The 21,337-nt window shown below is 41.6% G+C and overlaps 1 protein-coding gene across 1 annotated transcript in view; it reads left to right on the plus strand.

Moving 5' to 3' along the window:
• The window catches only part of SLC9A6 (solute carrier family 9 member A6), a 53,464-nt gene that overhangs the window by 18,938 nt on the left and 13,189 nt on the right, over positions 1-21,337 (plus strand). The window contains exons 9-14 of the mRNA XM_017862109.1: positions 3,125-3,238; positions 9,348-9,459; positions 11,178-11,245; positions 15,360-15,454; positions 16,612-16,642; positions 20,258-20,337. Of these exons, the coding sequence (XP_017717598.1) occupies positions 3,125-3,238; positions 9,348-9,459; positions 11,178-11,245; positions 15,360-15,454; positions 16,612-16,642; positions 20,258-20,337 (500 nt within the window). The remainder of the gene's footprint in view (positions 1-3,124; positions 3,239-9,347; positions 9,460-11,177; positions 11,246-15,359; positions 15,455-16,611; positions 16,643-20,257; positions 20,338-21,337) is intronic.

The raw sequence follows: 21,337 nt of genomic DNA on the forward strand, positions 1-21,337 counted from the left end.
AAAAAAAAAAAAAAAAAAAAAATAAGGTCTTTGATCTGTTCAAGATGATATCTACTCATTTCAGCTCCTCTTTCTTTGACTCTAAAAGTAGGTGGGATTGGCAAACTGAAGAGTGACAGCATTTACAGTGGAAATAGATCAGCAGAATAGCCAGAGACTATTATTATCGTGGCTTCAATAACCAGTGAAGTAGCTTCCCTTTCTCTCAGTGTTTTCCCAATTTAATGGCTTTATAGGGGAATGTTTTGGAAGCTCACTCTGGTTTTACTCGAACTACTGTTGTGTGACGTAGACAAGATTAACTTCTGATCTGACCAGACCTACTAAGAGATGACGTAAAGAAGATTAACTTCTGATCTGATTAGCCCTACTAAAAGAAGATCAACTTCCTTCAGTCTTTGCTCAGGTGCTGCAAAGCTACTATGTTTCCAGGAATGTCGGGACCTGTCAGTGGTCTGGTTTTATTTGGTACCGAATGATCAGTTGTGCAGAGTATCTGAAGGGAATGATAAAGGAGAGAGAATAGAATTTTCTAGTCTTAGGAGGTATAGAGGACAAATACATGAACAAAATGTAATATCTGGAATAGAAACAGGTACATACTTGACTATGGCTATAGTGAGAAACAGGTTTAAATTTTGCCAAATGACAAGAAGGTTATGGGATTCGCCTGAAAAGGAGTGGTGCTAAAAGCAGGAGCAACAGTATTTCTTCTTCCTGCTGGAGCCACAAATCAAGTTTATAAACTATGCTTTTCCCCAGCTCCTCAAAAGAGATTAGGCTTTTTTCCCCCAAGCATATACATTAGGGCTACAAATCTTTTTTACAAATTAATTCAGTACAATAAGTAAAGAGAAGAAAATCAGCTGGCGGGGGCCAGGGTGGGAGGGGAGTCAGCATTTTTCCAGGTCGTGGGTGGGGAATAAAAAACAAGAACAGGCCGGACGCTGTGGCTCACACCTGTAATCCCAACATTTTGGGAGGCCGAAGCGGGCGGATCACCTGAGGTCAGGAGTTTGAGACCAGCCTGGCCAACACGGTGAAACCCTGTCTCTATTAAAAATACAAAAGTTAGCTGGATGTAATAGCATGCGCCTATATTCCCAGCTACTCAGGAGGCTGAGGCAGGAGAATCGCTTGAACCCGGGAGGCAGAGGTTGCAGTGAGCTGAGATTCTGCCACTGTACTCCAGCCTGGATGACAGAGCAAGACTCCGTCTCAATAACAAACAAACAAAAAACAACAACAGTAAACAGGAACAGAGTAAGAGCTTCCGATGTTGTTGGTGATATGAAGCTTATGTACATTTAAAAAATATGAGGAATAGGAATCCTAGATTATGTACTTCAGATTATATGTCATAGAAGACATCAGAGAAGTAGGCGAAATGGTTTGAGGCTTGAGGATCTGGAAAGCTATCCTAGAAGAAACAGTACCCTTAGAAGGATGGGGAAGATTTAGGAAGGCCTAGGGGAGGCAGTACAGATAAAGGCAGGAATAAAAAGCAGGCAGTAAAGTGTAGAGCAGAGGGTGGCGGACTCCAGCCCTTAGGCCACATCCGGCCCTTGCCAGTCAGTGAGCTAAGAATGTTTTCTTTCTATCCATTTTAATTGGTTGGCAAAAGATCAAAAGAAGAATATGTTGTGACCCGTGACAGTTATATGAAATTCACATTTCTGTGTCCACCAATAAGATTTTCTTGGCACACAGCCACACCCATTTTTTAAAATATGTAGTCTGTGGCTACTTTTGTGCTCCACTGGCAGAGTGAAGTTGTGACAGAGACCTCTTGGCCTGCAAATCCTCTCATGTTTACTCTCTGGCCATTCATGGGCAAGTTTGCTGATCCCTGTGTTGCAAAGTAAAACCGGGACTCTGGAGTCTCTGTATTGTTTTAAATCCTGGTTCTACCACTTGCTGGCTGTGTGACCAGGAGCAAGTTCCATAACTTCTCTGTGCTTCAGTTTTGCCATCTTTGAAAATGGAGATAATAATAATACCTACCTCACTGAGTTTTTGCGGTATTAAAACGAGATAATGCATATGAAGTCCTTAGTATGGTGTCGGACACACAGTAAAACTGAAAAGGTATAGCTGTTATCATTAAGTATAAATAAGTAGTAATAATAGCATATTAAATAATTTAAAGAAAATTAAATATGTGTTTACTTATTTTAATTTTTATTCTCATTTTTGGGTAATAAGGCAACCCTAGTTTAAAGAGATTAACTAACTTGCCCAAAGCCACACAGCCAGTAAAGGGGAAGACAGGGCTAAACCCTAGGCATTTTGATTCCTAAGCCCATGTTCTTAACCACTATTCTGTTATGTGTCAGAGGGCTCATAGTACCAAGCCATTGTAGGTAACACTGGTGGCCAGAGGGACACCAGATTATGAAGGGCCTTAACTTCATTCAGCAAGTATCATATACCCTTGCCAAGGCTATGATGTGAATGGGATGGGGCGGGTGGGCAGCAGGGTTTAGTTCTCCCCACAGATAGTTCTGCTATCCAACACATCGATCTCTTCCACAATGTGGAAGCCCTATCTGTAGGATGCTTACTCCCTACACAAGGGTAAGACCCACGCAAAAAGTGAAGTCACAGGGCAAGCCGGGAATACGAGAGTTCTCACGAAGCACTCTATGCCAGGATCAAAATGTTGTAAAGAATCTTATAGCTTGCAAGAGGAAAGTATCTTGAAACTATCAGTTTTAGAGATTCACTGGTTTGGGGGAGCTGGAGGATGAGGGATGGTTAGAGGTCCTTTTTCATCATTATGGGTAGGAAGTAATGAAAGTTTGACTAGGGCAGTAGCAGGAACACAACGAACATTCAAAAAAAAAAACTGACAGAGTTTGGAGGAGGAGGAGAGGAATAATTGGAGATGGGGCTTTGAAGAAGGAAAGCTGATTAGGGGAAATGAGGGGGGAACGTTTCTGGCTTTTTCTGCAGTACTAGAAATGTCATCTCCACATTTACTCCCTTCTGAACCACATATTTTGTGTGTATGCATGAACTTTATCTATTTGAGTGTCTGTTTTATTATCTTAGTAATACTCATGCTTTCAAATTATGTAACTTAATTTGTTTACTGGACTAATCTTTTACAATTTCGTTTCAGTTGTTTGAGCTTCTCAATTTCTTGGCAGAGAATTTCATCTTCTCCTACATGGGACTGACACTGTTCACCTTCCAGAACCATGTCTTTAACCCAACATTTGTAGTAGGAGCATTTGTATCCTTTATTATGTGTTTTATTATGAAAACTATTTTTAATTGAGATTTTCATGTGGGTTTTGAGTATGTGGTTCATAAGAATACATTTAAATATATACAGTTTTCCTCTGATTAAAACAAATAAGGATTCCAGTTCTTTTTTCTGGTGTACTTATTTTATTATATTCTATTTCAATGTGTGGTTATTGCACAAATAATGTTGACAGATTAAAATGACAGAGAAGTGTCCCACTGTTCTGCCAACCCCAAATAAGTGTTTTCCATTTATTACTACAGGGAAGAAGAGGTTGGATACTGGGGAACAGTTAGCAGTCTATGCCACAGGGCAGAAGGTGAAAGATAAGGAAGCGTTGAATGAGGCCACTTTCTTTCTCTTTCTCTCCTTCCCCAATCCCTTTCTCTTCCTCTCTCTTTCTATCGCATATATACAAAGAGTCTTAAAAAAAAAAACCAGCCTGGGCAATGTAGCAAGACCCCATCTTTACAAACAAAATTTTAAAAACTAGCCAGTTATGGTGGTGCATGCCTGTAGTCCCAGCTACTTGGGAGGGTAAGGTAGAAGGATCCCTTGAGCCCAGGAGTTTGAGGCTGCAGTGAGCCGTGATTGGGTCACTGCACTCCAGCCTGGGTGACAAAGGGAGACCCTGTCTCAAAAAAAAAAACAAAAAAACAAACAACAATTGGAAGGAAGAAACTGAGTATATGAAAGAGAGGAGGCAATAGTAAAAGCCTCTTGAGAAGGCAGGAATGAAATCCAAAGCATGTAGAGAGAAATTTTGCCTTCACTAGGAGGAGAGACAACTAACTCTACCATGACTACAGGAGAGGATAGGGTATGTAGAAATGAAGGCATATTTGTAAGATGGAGCTCCTCTCTGATGGCTTCTATGTTTATCTGTTAAGTAGGAGGTGAGATCATCTGCTGAGAGTAAGATGGGGAGTTGTCTATTGTGTAACAAATTACCTTAAATTTAGCAGCTTAAAACAACAGACAGTTATTATCTCACACAGTTTCTGAGGGTCGGGAATCCTGGAGCAGCTCACCTGAGTGGTTCTGGCTCCAGGATCTCTAAGACGTTGCAGTTGTGCTCTTGGCTGGGACTGCACCTTCTCAAGACTTGACTAGGGCCAGGGAATCCACTGTAGGCTCACTCAACTCACATCACTGACAGCAAGAGGCTTCTATTCTTCTCCACGTGGATATCTCCATAGGGCAGCTTACACCATGGCTTCTTCCCCCAAACTGAGTGAGCTGAGAGAGCCCTAAAATGAAAGCTGAAATGCCTTTTGTAACCTAATCTTTGAAGAGACATACCAGCATCACTTCCATAATATTCTATTGGTTATACAAACCAACCTGGTACAGTGTGGGTGGGGACTACGCAAGGGTGTGAATACTAAGAGGCAGGGATGGTTAGGGACTATCTTGGAGGATGGCTTACACAGATCATAGGGATTTTGAGGAAGGTGGAGGTTTGTGAAATAGTTGTAGAGAGTGGAAGAATAAGTTAACCAAAGAAACTCAACAGGACTGCTAAAAACTACTAGGGATCCATTGTGTTTGAGGAATAGGAATTAACAGTAGAACCAGTCTTCCCCATTAAATGACTTTGTCCAACAGTACTTACTGTAAGCATGGAGTAAAGAGATAGTTGGCTGCTTCCAGGTTTGGAGTTTTTTCAAGTGGGTGCAAGGAAAACAGAAGGACAAGAGATCATAGTGTTATTACATGACTGATGCAATCTAAACACTTCATTTAATGTTTAACATTAAAAGGTGTTATTAACATGATGGTAAGAAGGGAAGTGAGGAAAGAAGACATTGTTTCAGGAAAGAATATAGGGATCTTTGGACTGAAGGTCCCAGTGCTATGGAGGAATGATCAGAGTGGGATAGTTGAACACAAAATATGGAAGGAGCAATTGTGGTTAGTGGGAATGTTTGAATAAGGAATTTTTAAAAGAAATATTTTAAAACCTCACCTCAGAATGAAGATTCTGCCAAAGAGATTAGCAGAAGGTTTTTTTTTTTTTTTTTTTTAATTAAAACTCTAGATAGGATCTCTGTTAGAAAGTGAAGTATTACTGAAATACCATTCTGCAGAGCCTTAGTCTGCGAATGAACTTTAGGCAAAAAAGATAAAGTACAGTTAATAGGAGAAGATCTTAGCTGAAGGACAACCACAAGATCAGTAACTTAATGTCCTGCTAGTCTTGGAGAAAATTTTGAACAGTCACATGGCTCAATCCACTATACTTAATCTGGAAACAAAGCTAAATATTCTCTATAGGTTTCTGAGTCTGTTAGGAATTAAAATTCCTCAATACAAAGTCCTACCATGAAAATGGCCTCTTAACAGGAGAGAGTTGCTCTATTTCTGGCTATATTAGTTAGGACATAGGTTTGGTTTCATGAGAAAAGACTCAAACTAATCCAAGTTTAAACAGCATAGAAATTTCTTCCTTATCTAAAAATCTGAACTGGTATGGCAGTTCTGCTCCATATGGTTGTTGCTAACATCCTTAGGGACTTGCTCTTGTTCTTGTGATCCAACGTGGCTCACCCCTGTCTGCCGGTTGCCTGGAAGGGCTTGACCCAGAATGTGCACATGTCCCTTCCACTTAACATCATTGATTACACCTACTCACAAGGAAGGCTAGGAGTTATATACTTTTTCTGGGTGGCTGCATAAAGATGAAAGGGAGGAGTGCCAACTACCAAGGAAGAAAGCAAGAACAGATGTTGGGGAGAACTAGCAGTCACTGCCGCATTGGCCCACGTGTTTAGTGGTTATGTTTTCTTTTCTTTTTGGGGAATCACTTTTTTTTGTTGTTGTTTGTTGTTTTTTTTTTTGTAAGATGGAGTGTCACTCTGTCACCCAGGCTGGAGTGCCGTGGCGCGATCTTGCTCACTGCAAGCTCCGCCTCCCGGGTTCATGCCATTCTTCTGCCTCAGCCTCCCGAGTAGTAGCTGGGACTACAGGTGCCCGCCACCGCACCTGGCTGTTTTGGTATTTTTAGTAGAGACGGGGTTTCACCATGGTCTCGATCTTCTGACCTCGTGATCCACCTGCCTTGGCCTCCCAAAGTGCCGGGATTATAGGCGTGAGCCACCGCGCCCGGCCGGAATCACTTTTTAAAATTTTTGATTTTAGAATAGTTTTAGGTTTACAGAAAAATTGTGAAGATAATACAGGAAGTTCTCATATGCCCCACACTCAGTTTCCCCTATTATTAACATATTAGCATGGTACATTTGTCACAATGAATGAACTAATATTGATATTACTAACTAAAGTTCAAACTTTATTCTGATTCCCGTAGTTTTTCCCTAATATCCTTTCTCTATTCCCGGGTCCCATCCAGGATACCACATTACATTTAGTTGTCATGTCCCCTTAGGCTCTGCCTGCCTGTGACAGTTTCTCATATGTGTTCTTTGTTTTTGGTGACCCTTGACAGTATTGAAGGGTACTAGCCATGTCTTTTGTAGAATGTCCTGCAGATGGAACTTGTCTGATATTTTCCCCATGATTAGACTGGAGTTACATGTGCTTTGGGAGGAAGACCACAGAGGTAAAATGCCATTCTCATCACATTATATCAAGGGTATATACTTAATAATGTTGATGATAGTCTTAATCACTTGGTTAAGATAGTATTTGTCAGATTTATCCATTATAAAGTTACACATTTCCCCCCTCCCCTCCCCATGTTGTACTGCTTGGAAGGAAGTTGCTATGAGCAAGGATTGAGGAATGGGGAGTTAGGTTCCACCTCCTTGAGGACAGAGTATCAGCAAAATTATTTGGAATTTTTCACACAGGACATTTATGTATTCTTCCTCATTTGTTTTATTCAGTCATTTATTATTATTATTATTTTATTTTTTTTTTTGAGACAGTTTCACTCTTGTTGCCCAGGCTGGAGTGCAATGGCGCGATCTCAGCTCACTGCAACCTCTGCCTCCCGGGTTCAAGTGATTCTCCTGTCTCATCCTCCTGAGTAGCTGAGATTACAGGCAGGAGCTGAGATTATAGGCATGCGCCACCACACCTGGCTAATTTTTATATTTTCAGTAGAGGCGGAGTTTCGCCATGTTGGCCATGCAGGTCTCAAACTCCTGACCTCAAGTGATCCCCACATCTCAGCCTCCCAAAGTGTTGGGATTACAGACATGAGCCACCGCACCCAGCCCAGTCATTTATTTATATCAATATGGATTCATTGATATTTATTTTATACTCTGAGTTATAATACAACTTTTTTTATTTTGTTGCTCAAACTGTTCCAGCTTGGCCATTGAGAGCTCTTTTGGCAGGCTCTTCTGTGTGCCTTGGATATATCCTCGTCGTTTTAATTTTATCCTCATCATTGTTTTAATTTTCTTTCTTTCTTTTTTTTTTTTTTGAGTACTTCCTTACTCCCTGGAACTACAGGATGCTTCAGGCTCATCTTGTATCTGTTGTGGCTCAGCCCAAGAATTGGCCATTTCTCCAAGAACTCCTGGTTCCTTTTGTTGGAGAATAGTATTAGAAATAAAAATCTGAGCACTAGGTATGCTCAGTGTTACTTGGTGTCTTTGCTTCTAGGTTCTCTCAGCTGACAGAGCAAGGAATTATATATGTATATATCTATATATCCATATACATAGATATAATATACACTAACTCATATATACATATATATCTATACATAGTTCTGCATATAACCATGTGTATCTCTATTAAGCTCAATATGGGTTCATACTGATGTCTCCAACTTTAATCCATTACCACATGGATTATTCTGGCCTCCTCCCCTTTCTGAACTGTGAACTCCCATTCTAACAGTAAGAAACTTTGCTGTCACCACTTGCCATTCGTTTACCTAATTGTTCAGTTTCAAGTATACATGTATAATAGTATCAGAATTGTTAACCAGTGTTCCCATGGGAAACAGCTTTGTCATGAGCATAGAATGCTTTTGTGCAGTTCTTCTACCTTTAGTCTTACAGATTCTACTCTTTTCCAAAGTTACTTAGACCAACACCATTCCCCCCACCTTGTTTTTTTATTTGTTTGTTATTGAGACAGGGTCTCACTCTGTCACCCAGGCTGGAGTGCAATGGCCCGATCTCAGCTCACTACAGCCTCCGTGTCCTGGGTTCAAGCAATTCTCGTGCCTCAGCCACTGGAATAGCTGGGATTACAGGTGTACACCACCATGCCCAGCTCATTTTGTATTTTAATAGAGATAGGTTTTGCCACAATGGCCAGGCTGGTCTTGAACTCCTGGCCTCAAGCTGTCCTTCCACCCCGGCCTCCCAAAGTGCTGGGATGACAAGTGTGAGCCACTGCACATGGCCTTATTTTGTTTTTAATCTTAAATTTTCCCTTATATTTTTCTCAGGAAATGAGGTGGAGACTGTATCATGACTCCTGAAATAAAAATTGCCATCATAAAGCAGGAGTCCTATAGACAGCAAACTGGAGAAAAAGATACTAAAATTGGTTTCTAGTTAAAACCAATCTGAATTCACATTAAATTTTCCCTTTGAAGCAAGTTGGAAGTATAAACTCAGTGGAGTACAGTGGGTCTGGAAGCCATTTTAGTGCTATGAGGTGGTGATTCAGCTGCACTTTTCTTTGTTCTGAGGAAGGAAGGGGAAGTTTTCTCAGCATTGCTCTTTTTCCTACCAAAACTAACAGTGAAAGTGAATTAACCTATTCTATTAATAATCTTAGAAGTATAGTAAAGAAACTCCGCTTTTAAACACGTTTCTCTTAATCTAGTAAATTTCCTGCATGTTACACCTGTTCTGTCCAATTTGATAGCAGTTAGCCAAATGTGATTATTTTAATTTGAAGTAATTAAAACGAAATAAATTTTCAGTTCCTTGGTCACTCTAGCCACATTTCAGGTGCTCACCAAATTGGATAGTGCAGATATAGAAAATTTCCATTGTTGCAGAAAGTTCTGTTGGACAGTGCTATGTTAGACAATGGAACCAAAAGACTGTGTGTTAGAAACTGAGTTCCCTAAAATAGTCTTTCACCATCTTGAATGTATAGTCTAAATAATATTAATAGTAAAATGAAATGATCCTTAACCTATTAATAATTTTAGGTTGCTATTTTCTTGGGAAGAGCTGCCAATATTTACCCCTTGTCCCTCTTACTTAATTTAGGTAGAAGAAGTAAGATTGGATCAAATTTTCAACATATGATGATGTTTGCTGGTAAGTTATAACTTTCTTCTCTTGCCCACCTCAAGCAACCATTCACAATGCGTATGCCAACTTGATGTAACACTGAGATGTTATGCTGGTCATATAATACTCCTTTATTTTTATATCATTTATTTATTTAGAGACACTGTTTCACTCTGTCACCCAGGCTATAGTGCAGTGGCACGATCTTGGCTCACTGCAACCTCTGTCTCCCAGGTTCAAGCAATTCTCGTGCCTTAGCCTCCCAAGTAGCTGGGATTACAGGCGCGCACCAATGTGCCTGGCTAATTTTTGTATTTTTAGTAGAGATGGGGTTTCACCATGTTGGCCAGGCTGGTCACGAACTCCTGACCTCAAGTAATCCACCCACCTTGGCCTTTCAGAGTGCTAGGATTATAGGCATGAGCCATCGCGCCTGACCTATAATACTCCTTTAAACATTGAAGTTGCATCCTTGAATAGAAAATATATATATGTATATATTTTATATATATGTATATACATATATTTTATGGGACAATATAATATGTATATACATATACATATATATATATATATATATATATTTTTTTTTTTTGAGATGGATTTTCACTCTGTTGCTAGGCTGGAGTGTAGAGGCTCAATTGCGGCCCACTGCAACCTCTGCCTCCTGGGTTCAAGTTATTCTCCTGCCTCAGCCTCCTGAGTAGCTGGGACTACAGGTGCACACCACCACATCCAGTTAATTTGTGTATTTTTAGTAGAGATGGGGTTTCACCATGTTGGCCAGGATGGTCTCAATCTCTTGACCTCGTGATCTGCCTGCCTCGGCCTCCCAAAGTGCTGGGATTACAGGTGTGAGCCACCGTGCCCAGCCACCTTGCCTTAATTCTTAGCAAAGTAAGTTATTTGCTCTTAAAAGTAGGCTTGATGGGGAGGAGATAAACCACAGCAATATTCTTTTTGTTTTGAGACAGGGTGTCACTCTGTTACCCAGGCTGGAGTGTGGTGGTATGCTCTTGGCTCACTGCAGCCTCAACTTCCCAACCCCAGGTGATCCTCCCGCCTCCCCATCCTTCTGAGTAGCTGGGACCACAGGTGCGCACTGCCATGCCCAGATATTTTTTGTGTTTTTGGTAGAGATGGGTCTTGCTATGTTGCTCAGGCTGGGTCTCAGCAATATTCTACTAGAAATTCAGTAACGTGTAAGCACCACCCACTTCTCAAACCCCCACTGATCAGCTGAAGCACAACATATGCCTCTCTCAGGGTGTGAGCCTTTATGAAGACTGGCTATTTTATCTCCACTCTTTTTTTATGTCCTGATAATAGTGGCTGAATTATCTGGGATGTTTATACATATTCCTAACCTATTAGGGCATACAGCCTCCCAAGATGGCCATTTATTTAGGCTTTTAATGTCTCCATTTATAGATGCAACTTCAGTGTTTAGGGCCTAATAGCTTTTGAATTACTCTAGGCTTCATGAAAACAGACCATTTCATTTTTACCACCATTTTCTGAAATATGCTGGTAAAAATGAAACGGTGCTCTTTTCGTGAATCGAGTTAACTGGGGTCGCACAGTCAGTAGTACAAGTTCCATACAGCCAGGGCTGGGAGGAATAATTTATGTCTTTTTTTCACAAGAAAAATACAGGCCTTTCAACGCTCTAAGAGCAATTTTGTTTAATGCATAGGAAATTACATTGGCATACAACCCAAAACTATCTGTGGAATAATTTTCAGTGTCACTCATGATAATTTTTAACGTGTCGAAGTGGAAAATTGGACTCACAACCCTTGGAAAGCCTTCTGTCTGAGAACTTTTGAGAGCAACACTGGAATAAGGTGAATGTGTAACTATGCTTCATGTCAGACCCGTCCAGCCATCTTCTGAACTTGCTGGTCACATGAACTGGCTTGTTCTGTGAATTTCATTTTGTGGTGCCATCAAGGTTAATAGAGTGAGGGTTGGTGCAGCCAGCTGGCTTATCCAGTAAATATCTGCCTTTCTGAAAGGAAAAGAGAGCGAAGAGGCTCCTTCCTTGTGTGCTTGTGATTTTCAAATGGGTTGCCTACAGAAATTGTCTACAGCATGTGGCCTAAACAGCCAGGATGAAGGGAAAATTCTCCTGCAAAAATCCCTAACCTGAGATCCAATAGCCTGAAACAGTTCAGTCTTTTCCCCACTGTGGTCTAAACCTCCAGGCATGTTATCACAAAGGGACAGCAATGTGATTGATAGACACAGTAAGAAGAGGTTATAAACTTAATTTAATGGCAAAGGGTAAAAAATTGCATAGAGATGATGATATAAGGCAGAAACTACACAGATTCCCAGAACCCCAAGGGCTAACCAGCTAATAATGTCACTGCCCAGCCTGAGGACTCCACCGGGGAAAAGTAGCTTATCTTTGCCATTCACGTGGGGAAGCCATGATTTAAATTCTCATCACCCTACACCCACCTGCACCTGACTTTGGGGACTGTTTACATGTCTCCCTTCTCACCAGATGCAAGGAATTGGTACAAAACACCCCCAGCACATACGGACTGTTTACTATGGCTGAATTAATCAAAAGTAAATTCTCTGCACAACTTACCATATCACTAAGCAGATCTAGACCTCAGGTTGGAGGTCCATTCCTGCACATCAGTAGAAATCATTTCCCTATTGTCAAAAGACAAAATTAGAACAAATTCAGTTTAAAAAATATAGATATTTTTAATTGAGACAGGGTTTCCCTCTGTTGCCCAGGCTGAAGTGCAGTGGTGCAATCATGGCTCACTGCAGTCTCGACCTCTTGGGCTCAAGCGATCCTCCTACCTCAGCCTCCCGAGTAGCTGGGACTACATGTGTGTGCCAGCACACCTGCCTAATTTTTTTATTTTTTATTTTTTTAGAAGTGGGGTTTTGTCTTGTTGCCGATTCAGGTCTTGAACTCCTGGNTAAGGATAACAAAATTAAATGTAAGAACAAACCAAACAAAATATCTATGCTTACCATCTTCCCAAAAGAAAAGACAAAAAAAAATACCTACTCACACAAAATTTAATCTACATCACTAGCTGTCAAAGCTCTTTGGCCACATAGTGCCTGTCCTGTAACAGTTTGTCACTTAATTATAATATTGTCTTATAGTCTTAGGTTACTTCTTATTGTTTTCTTGTTTTATTGGTATTATTCTTGGCCTGTTCGTGAACAGGGGCTGTATTTTAAGCTTCTCTTTCCTCCCCCCAAATTTGTCTAGTACAGTTTTAAGGGCACTGCTAAGTCCTAAAAGTTTAAGATTCATGCAGACTTAGACTTGGCTTTGACTTCTTGCCCCTTCATTGACGAATTCTGTGATCTTAGGCAAGTTCTTTAACCTTTTAAAGCCTCAGTTTCCTCATCTGTAACATGTATGTTATAGTACCTACCTTCTTGGGTTGTTGTAAGGATTCAGTGAGCTAGTATCTGTAAAGTTCTTAGCACAGCATTTCAAATATACCTTTTATTCATTCATTTGATAAACATTTACAGAACACCAGCCATGTGCCGGGCACTGTAGGTCATAACTCAGTGGTTTTTTTTTTTTTTTTTTTTTGGAGACAGAGTCTTGCTCTGTCGTTCAGGCCAGCGTGCGGTGGTGCAATCTTGGCTCATTGCAACCTCCACTTCCCAGGTTCAAGCAGTTCTCCTCCCTCAGTCTCCTAAGTAGCTGGGACTACACGCATGCACCACCACGCCTGGTTAATTTTTGTATTTTTAGTAGAGATGGGATTTCACCATGTTGGCCAGGCTGGTCTCAAACTCCTGGCCTCAAGTGATTTGCCTGCCTCAGTGTTGGGATTATAGGTATGAGTCACCTCGCCCAGCCTCAGTGCTTCTTAACTGGGGATAATTTTGCCCCCCTCTCCGCAAGGGACATTTGGCACTTTATGGAGACATTTTTGGTTGTCACAACTGGAAGAGGGAGCTGCTGCTGGCATCTAGTGAGTAGAGGCCAAGGATGCTGCTAAACATGCTACAATGCATAGGACAGGCACCTCACCAACCCTCACCACCTGCCAACAGAGAATTATCTAGGCCAGAATATCAGTAATGCTAGGGTTAAGAAATCCTGCTGTAGAGAAGCACAGTGATCATAATAAGATAGAAAAGGTTCCTAGACTCATAATATCTAAACTTTAGTGAGAGAAGACAGACAATAAACTAGTAACACATAAATGAACCTGACAACTGTAGATGATATTAAATGCTATGATGGGAATCGGGCAACGTACTGTGATAGTGACTGGGGATGGGTATGTATTTTATACAGGGAGGCCAGGGATGGTTTCTCTAAGAGGTTACGTTTGAGTTCAGTCTTACCTGCGTGACTAGATGTTGCCAGTTAAACAGTTATCAGGAAGAAGAGCAGTCTAGGCAGAGGGAAGAGCAAGTTACAGAAGTCGTGAGGCAGGGGCAAACTTGGTCTGTTGAATGAACAGGAAAAAAGCTCTCATGGCTGGAGTATAGTGACTGAAGGGGAGGTAGGAAGTGAGGTTGGCAAGATCCTATGGAAGCAGAGGTCTGCCAGCTTTTACTGTCAAGGGCCAGAGAGTAAATATGTCAGGCTTTGGAGGCCGTACAGTCTGTCTCAGCTACTCAACTCTAGTGTGAAAGCAGCCCTAAACAATACGTAAATCAATTGGCATGGTTGTATCCCAGTAAAACTTTATTATTTACAAAACAGAAGAAGTACTGATGTGGCCCGTAGGCTGTAGTTTGTGGACCCCTAATACAAAGTTTTCTGGAACATGGTAAGGGATTTGAATTTTAAAATACAATTGGAAATCCTGGAGAATTTTAAAGCAAGGGAGTGACATGAAGTCATTTACAGTGTAAAAGGTTCACTTTAGCTGTCATGTGGACGGTGGATCCTCAGTAAATTTGAAACAGCCAGCTATTCTCATGTCCTTTCACATAGTTTGTGACGTCACATTTGGCTCTCTATCATTTACTACACATCCTTTGCACTTCTGTGTCTCTGAGCCTTTGCTCATACTGTTCCCTCTGCCTGGAATGCTCTTTCGCTGTTAGTAAATGACACAGCTTAAGTGCCACCTCCTTTTCCCCCTGTTCTTTTCCCTCAGAACCACTCTTCTGTTGGTGCAACATTGGGCCTCTCCATTGTAGAACTTATTTTATTCAGTCTTGTAATAATATTGTTATAAGAGCTACCACTTAGTGTTAATGTTTCAGATACTCTTTTAAAACCTTTTCATATATTTTTTCATTAAATCCTTGCAGCAACTCTGTGTGGTGGATATTAGCCCAATTTTCCAGGTGATAAAGTGATAATTTATAGGACTGTATCACTTGACTGAGTTCACACAGTTAGAAAGCAGCCAAGTCCAGATTTGAAGCCAGAGCTCCCTGATAGAAGCCCTTAGGGATTATGCCCTAGTTGTGTCGGTTTCCCCCACTAGTCTGTGAGTTCCTTGACGGCAGGGGCCATGTTTAATTCATTTCTATGCCCTGTGCCTAGTACAGTGCCTGGCAAATAATAAGTGCTCTATAAATGTTTATTACATTGACTTAGCTTCTGATAATGTACCCTCTGAGTATTGCAAGTGTGCTATCTTCAAGACCACTAGATGTCACTCGAGATGCATAAATGTGTTTAGAGTCTAGTGTGACTGAGAAGATGTTAAACAGCTCCTGGCCATTTTAACAAAGGAAAAATGAGCCATTCTTTGAATTATGAATCTGGTCATAGCAATCTGTTTTCAAGTCCTTGACCATGATTCCCTTGCTTTCCAGATGCAGCCTTGCATCATTTTCTCCCTTCAGTGTTATTTGTGTTCTGGGATGCTACTGCTACAGCTTCTAGTACTGCTGTTTTTTTCTGTGTTGTCTGTAGTAGTTAATTTAATCAATAAACATTTGAGCACCTATTGTGTGTCAGGTACTGTGCTAGACTCTGGGCATACAGAGATGAATTGAGACATGGCCTTTACCCTCAAGGAGCTCACAGTCTTTTTGGGGAGACTGACAGGTAAATAACTATACTCTACTGTGCTAAGTATCATAATAAAGGACTGTAGAAAGTGCTGCAGATGCACAGAGGAAAAAATGATTCTGCTTGAAGGGGTCATAGAAAGGTTACTTTGGAACTTGAAAAACACATTAGAAATGAGGGAAAGCACATTGCAGCTGGAGAGAACAGCATGAGCAACGGCATGGGAGGCTCAGGAGAGGACGGATTTGGGGAGAGGAGCAGGCACGTATGGCTAGAATGGGGCATGTAGAAGAGAATGATGCGAAATGAGGATGGAAAAGTAGATTGGAGTGAGGTGAGGATGCTAGTTTGTAGGGAGTCTTGAATGCCCCACAAAGGACTTCAGACTTGACCCTCTGGGTTGTAAGCCATTCTCAGAGTCCTTTGCCAAGGGAGTAACACAGCGAGCTCTATGCTGGCGACAGCTGACTCTCAGGGAGAGCCTGGCAGCTGAAAAAGCTTCCATGACAGAGCCCATGAGCCTCAGGATGAGGGTTGCCCTTAAGCAGTTGGGATGGACAGGAGAGAAGACTTGAGAGACTGTTTAGAGAAGGAGTGAACAGAGTTGGTGAGTGTCTGTGTTTAGGGAATAGAGAGAAGCCAGAGAACTTTGTAATGAAGCTTTTCCCTGGGATACAGAAAGCAGGAATTTTAACCAGATAAAAAAAGAATTGTGAAGGAGCAAGGCTAATGTCTGTCCATTAGCCTATGAAAAACCTGCAATTGGACCCTCTCTTCAGTCATCGAAACAGAATGTTGCCATGAGAGCTGCGAGGTGAATTACACTGTGCCAGCCTTGTTTTTGGAGCTACCCAGTAATTCTTATTTAGCAACTGGGGCAGGTGCTGCTCTCTCTGATTCTGCTTCGAATGGACCTATATTCAGAGAAGAAAATGCTATTTTTTTTCTGAAACTGGTAAGTAAGATTGCAGGAAGAGAATCATGGGTACACCCTTCTTGCCTTAGAATCCAAGCTGTTGCTAAGGAAAGTGGCAGGAGGCAAAAATCTGCATCAACAGCCATAGAGAAGCAAGAAAACATTAACCATTCCATAGCTTCTGTGTTGAGAAAAGTGGTTGCCTGACAATGTACATGTGTGAGTAGACCATTTTTTGGCTTCCAAATCTCATTTGCTCTTTGTGTTTCTCCTTTAGGGTTGGTGTTGATTCAGACCAAGAACACTTGGTAAATATGCGTTTTTGTTGTTCCTGGCATTTCTATCAAATGTGCAGTCATTTGGAAAGAAAACAACCTACTGTAAACTTCATCCTTCTATTTAGATCCTGTCCTCTTTGCCTCAGCTTTTAACTGACATCATTCCTGGCTTTTCTCACTGCTCCACAGAGACAAAACCAAGTTTGCCACAGTGCCATAGTGTGTGGTTATCAAAGGCGACAGCTTTCATGTCTCTGGGCCATCCTGCCTGGGCTTTTGCCCCAGAGGAGAGCAGTCTCTTAAGGACTTCTGGGTTTTCAAGTGACTCCTCTGGCACGGGGAGGCTTTTTCCACTTTTGTTTGCGCATGAAGCCTTGTCTCTGATGTAAGCCCCACTCCAGCTGCTCTTCCTGTGTAACTTTCAAATTGGATGACCAGCAGCTGCCCTAGAGAACTGCCTAGAAGCTTTTGAGTCTTCAACCAGTCTTCCCTGCCTGCTCAGGGGAACGCACTTTCTTACCTTGCCCCTCAGCCTTGGCCACGTTTCCTTGCTTCCTTCCTTCCGTTGTGTCAGTTTCTCAGTTGTTGCTATGAACTTGAGCCCGTTGGACTGAATGCATTGTAACTCGCTGCCCTCTCTAGACTGACCACCCTTGTCTGGTATTTTCCATCTGTTTTTCAGTTGCTTCTGAGCACCATTGAATACATGCCTCCATATCAGACGTTAGATGAGATCACAGAAATTAGATTTTTGAACATGGAAAGCATCTCTTTCAAAACAGTTTTTTTCTTGTCTGAAACAAACCCCAGTCAGTATATTTGTCTTCAGGGTGAGGTTAAAAAAAACATTTCTCAGATTCATTTCCTAAATGCTAATTTTGTTAGCTGTTGAGTGATGAGTGTGAATGTATGTATGAGATATAGTAAGTACTTGCCTCTTGTGGTCAGAGCCTTAAAGTAGAATTCCATGGGTTGACATACTTGTAAAAACCAAGCTGGATAAATTCCCATGATGCCAGGCTCCTGCGGTAGTGCCCAAGGAGTAATAACTCCTCAGTGCCTTCTCCCTGTGTCAAAACAAGAATAAAGTTAATCATGCTGTTCAAAAGACAAATGCTCGATCGCTCTCTGTATAAGTCTCCACCAGCTGTGTCTCCTCTGTAACCACAGAGGAGAAATGGAAAAGGAGTGACAGGGAGAGAGCCAGGTAGGTAAGTGCCAGTCATGACATACAGAACAAAGAACTGTTTTTTTCCCCTTACCTTCAAAACTCTATGGCTGGGCCTGGCATGGTGGCTCATGCCTGTAATCCCAGTACATTGGGAGGCCAAGGTGGGTGAATCACCTGAGGTCAGGGGTTCGAGACCAGCCTGGCCAACGTGGCGAGTCAGGAGTTCGAGACCAGCCTGGCCAACATGGCGAAACCCTGTTTCTGCTAAAAATACAGAAATTAGCTGGGCGTGGTGGTGGGCGCTACTCAGGAAACTGAGGCAGGAGAATCACTTCAACCCAGGAGGTGGAGGTTACAGTGAGCTGAGATCGTGCCTCTGTACTCCAGCCTGGGCAACAGTGCGAGAGACTGTCTCAAAAAACAAAAACAAAATGAAAAGAAAACAAAAACCCTATGGCTGTCTTGGTTATATTGTTTCTTTAATATTTTGAATGTCCACCAGAAAGTGCAGAGGAACATTATACTAAGTGTGGAGTGTGTGGGGGTGGGATGTTCATGTGGTGAGGGGTGGTGAAATGTTGCTTTTCAAGAGGTGGAGGCACACAAAGATACTTCTAATGATGTGAAAGGAATTGCAGGTGTTCTTCAGCTTTTGTAAGCCCATACAGTGTTTCCAAACATTTTTGTGTTGTGTATAAGTTGATACATGACACATGGCACATTGAGGGAGAGAGAAATTTATTTTGAGCATTAGGAAGGACAGGAAGAAACCAAAACCCAGAATCTAAACTCTACGCTTGCATGCTTGCTTGCTTGCTTGCTTGCTTGCTTGCTTGCTTGCTTATTTGTTTATTTACTTACTGAGATGAAGTTTCACTCTGTGGGCCATGCTGGAGTGCAGTAGGAAGGACAGGAAGAAACCAAAACCCAGAATCTAAACTCTACGCTTGCTTGCTTGCTTGCTTGCTTGCTTGCTTGCTTGCTTGATTTGTTTATTTACTTACTGAGATGAAGTTTCACTCTGTCGGCCATGCTGGAGTGCAGTGGCACGATCTCAGCTTACTGCAACCTCCACCTCCCGGATTCAGGCAATTCTCTTGCCTCACCCTTCCAGGTAGCTGAGACTATAGGTGCCTGCCACCATGCCTGGCTCATTTTTTTCGTGTGTTTTTCGTAGAGATGGGGTTTTGCCATGTTGGTCAGGCTGGACTCGAACTCCTGACCTCAAGTGATAACACCCGCCTCGGCTTCCCGAAGTGTTGGGATTACAAGCATGAGCCACTGTGTCTGGCCTAAATTATGTGCTTTTAGAAAAGATTATGGAACCATAGAACATGAGCACTGGAAAGGACCTTCGGGATTCTCTAAACCTCATCGTATTTTTATACATAAAGAAATTCGGGCCCAGAGAGAGAAAGGGACTTGCTTAAACTACTTAATGTCAATAAGCTGGGACTGGAAGCAGATTGCCTAACTGCCCAACTGCTGACTGCACCATATTACAAATAAAGACACAGTTTATATTTTTGGAAACTTTTAGGAGACGCCTACTTGCTATGTTAGTTTCTCCTCCTGGCTGGTCAGGCTTACCATGGAATTTCTGTACTTGTTTTTATTTTGCTAATGTTTCAAGAACATAGTTGCAACTTTGAAGTTGCTAGTTATTTTAGAGATCCATGACAACTCCCAAATATAGGGATGTTGATGTGATGTTTTCTAAGGTGCTATTACATTGAGAGTTAAGTCTTTCAGGTTCAGTACATGAATTATTCCACATTGATTTTTTTTTCTTTTTTTCTTTGTTTTTTGAGATGGAGTCTTGTTCTGTCACCCAGACTGGAGTGCGGTGGCACGATCTCAGCTCACTGCAACCTCCACCTCCTGGGTTCAAGTGAACCTCCTGCCTCAGCCTCCTGAGTAGCTGGGATTACAGGTGTGCCCCACCACACCCAGCTAGTTTTTGTATTTTTAGTAGAGATGGGATTTCACCATATTGGTCAGGCTGGTCTTGAACTCCTGATTTAATGATCTGCCCGCCTCGGCCTCCCAAAGTGCTGGGATTACAGGCGCACCCCACCACATCCGGCCAATTTTTGTATTTTTAGTAGAGATGGGGTTTCACCATGTTGGTCAGGCTGGTCTCAAACTCCAGATCTCATGATCTGCCCGCCTCAGCCTCCCAAAGTGCTGGGATTACAGGCATGAGCCACTGCGCCCGGCCCCCACATTGATTTTTTTAAGTGAGAGTAGATTCGTAAATTAGCAAGCAGCCTGAGTAATGGAGGTGTTCAGAAAAACATTTCAATTTCTTATTCCAAAGCTTCAATATTCAAGCTATTACATTTCTAATATTACTCTTGTTGCAGAGTGTCTTATAGCATAGTAGGCTCTATTTCTGATTCTCCAAAGGAATGGCTCTAAATAAATGTTCATATGTTTGTATAGATATTGATTTATGTATTATCTATCTGCAGGGTATTCCTGAAAATGAAAGGAGAACTACCAAAGCAGAGAGTGCTTGGCTTTTCCGGATGTGGTACAACTTTGATCATAAGTATCCTTAATTGAGAAAAAAAAAAAGGATAATGTGGACATAGATAATTACAGTTTAATGGAACAAGTGTTTTGACTGTTCTCTTCCTGGAGCAGAATATAAAACCTACCTTTCATCTTTCCTTTCCCCATCAGTGCTGTGGAAAAGGAAACCCACACAGATAGATTACTCTGCAAACCCATGAAACCATACGGACTGGTTATTTCAGAAGCTGGCTGTGTAAAGGGAACCAAAGCCCAAATGACATACTTTCTTTGATATATAGGCTTATTTATTGAGCAAACTTTAATATTTATTGTCCTTTAGCTAATTTAGTGAATCCCACGGAAGGTATTTCTTGGTTCTTGTCAGCATACTTGGCAGGGTAAGAGAGGAAAGGCTTAGGGAAAAGCATGAGAATGAAATCAAAATGCGATAATGTTCGATACTGCGCTGTTCAGCAATACACTTTTTTTCCCCTGACCTTTCCAAAGACTAGGAGATTATCTCTATTCAGCATGCCACAGATAGCTAATGTTTTTGTTTGCCAGATTTCCTTCTTGCCCTGTTGTAAGTCTGTTTCATAGCTGGACTTTGAGTAGTGTTGATATTCTATAACCTTTAAATCAGGGGTCCCCAACTCCCAGGCCACGGAGCAGTACTGGTCCGCACAGCAGGAGGTGAGCAATGGGCCAGTAAACATTACAACCTGAGCTCCGCCTCCTGTCAGATTGGCAGCATTAGATTCTCACAGGACCCCAAACCCTATTGTGAACTGCACATGCGAGGGATCTAGGTTACATACTCCTTATGCGAATCTAATGTCTGATGATGTGAGGTGGAACAGTTTTATCCCAAAATTGTTTGGTCCCCAGCCCCATCCGTGGAAAAATTGTCTTCCGCAAAACCGGTCCCTGGTGCCAAAAGGATTGGGGACCACTGCTTTAAATCATGCTTTTTAAACATTTTATCATTATTAAAATTAATTTCTTTTTTTTTTTTTTTTTTTTTTTTTTTTTTT

Source organism: Rhinopithecus bieti, unplaced genomic scaffold (assembly GCF_001698545.2).
Source record: "Rhinopithecus bieti isolate Rb0 unplaced genomic scaffold, ASM169854v2 scaffold_63859, whole genome shotgun sequence".
Classification (NCBI taxonomy): domain Eukaryota; kingdom Metazoa; phylum Chordata; class Mammalia; order Primates; family Cercopithecidae; genus Rhinopithecus; species Rhinopithecus bieti.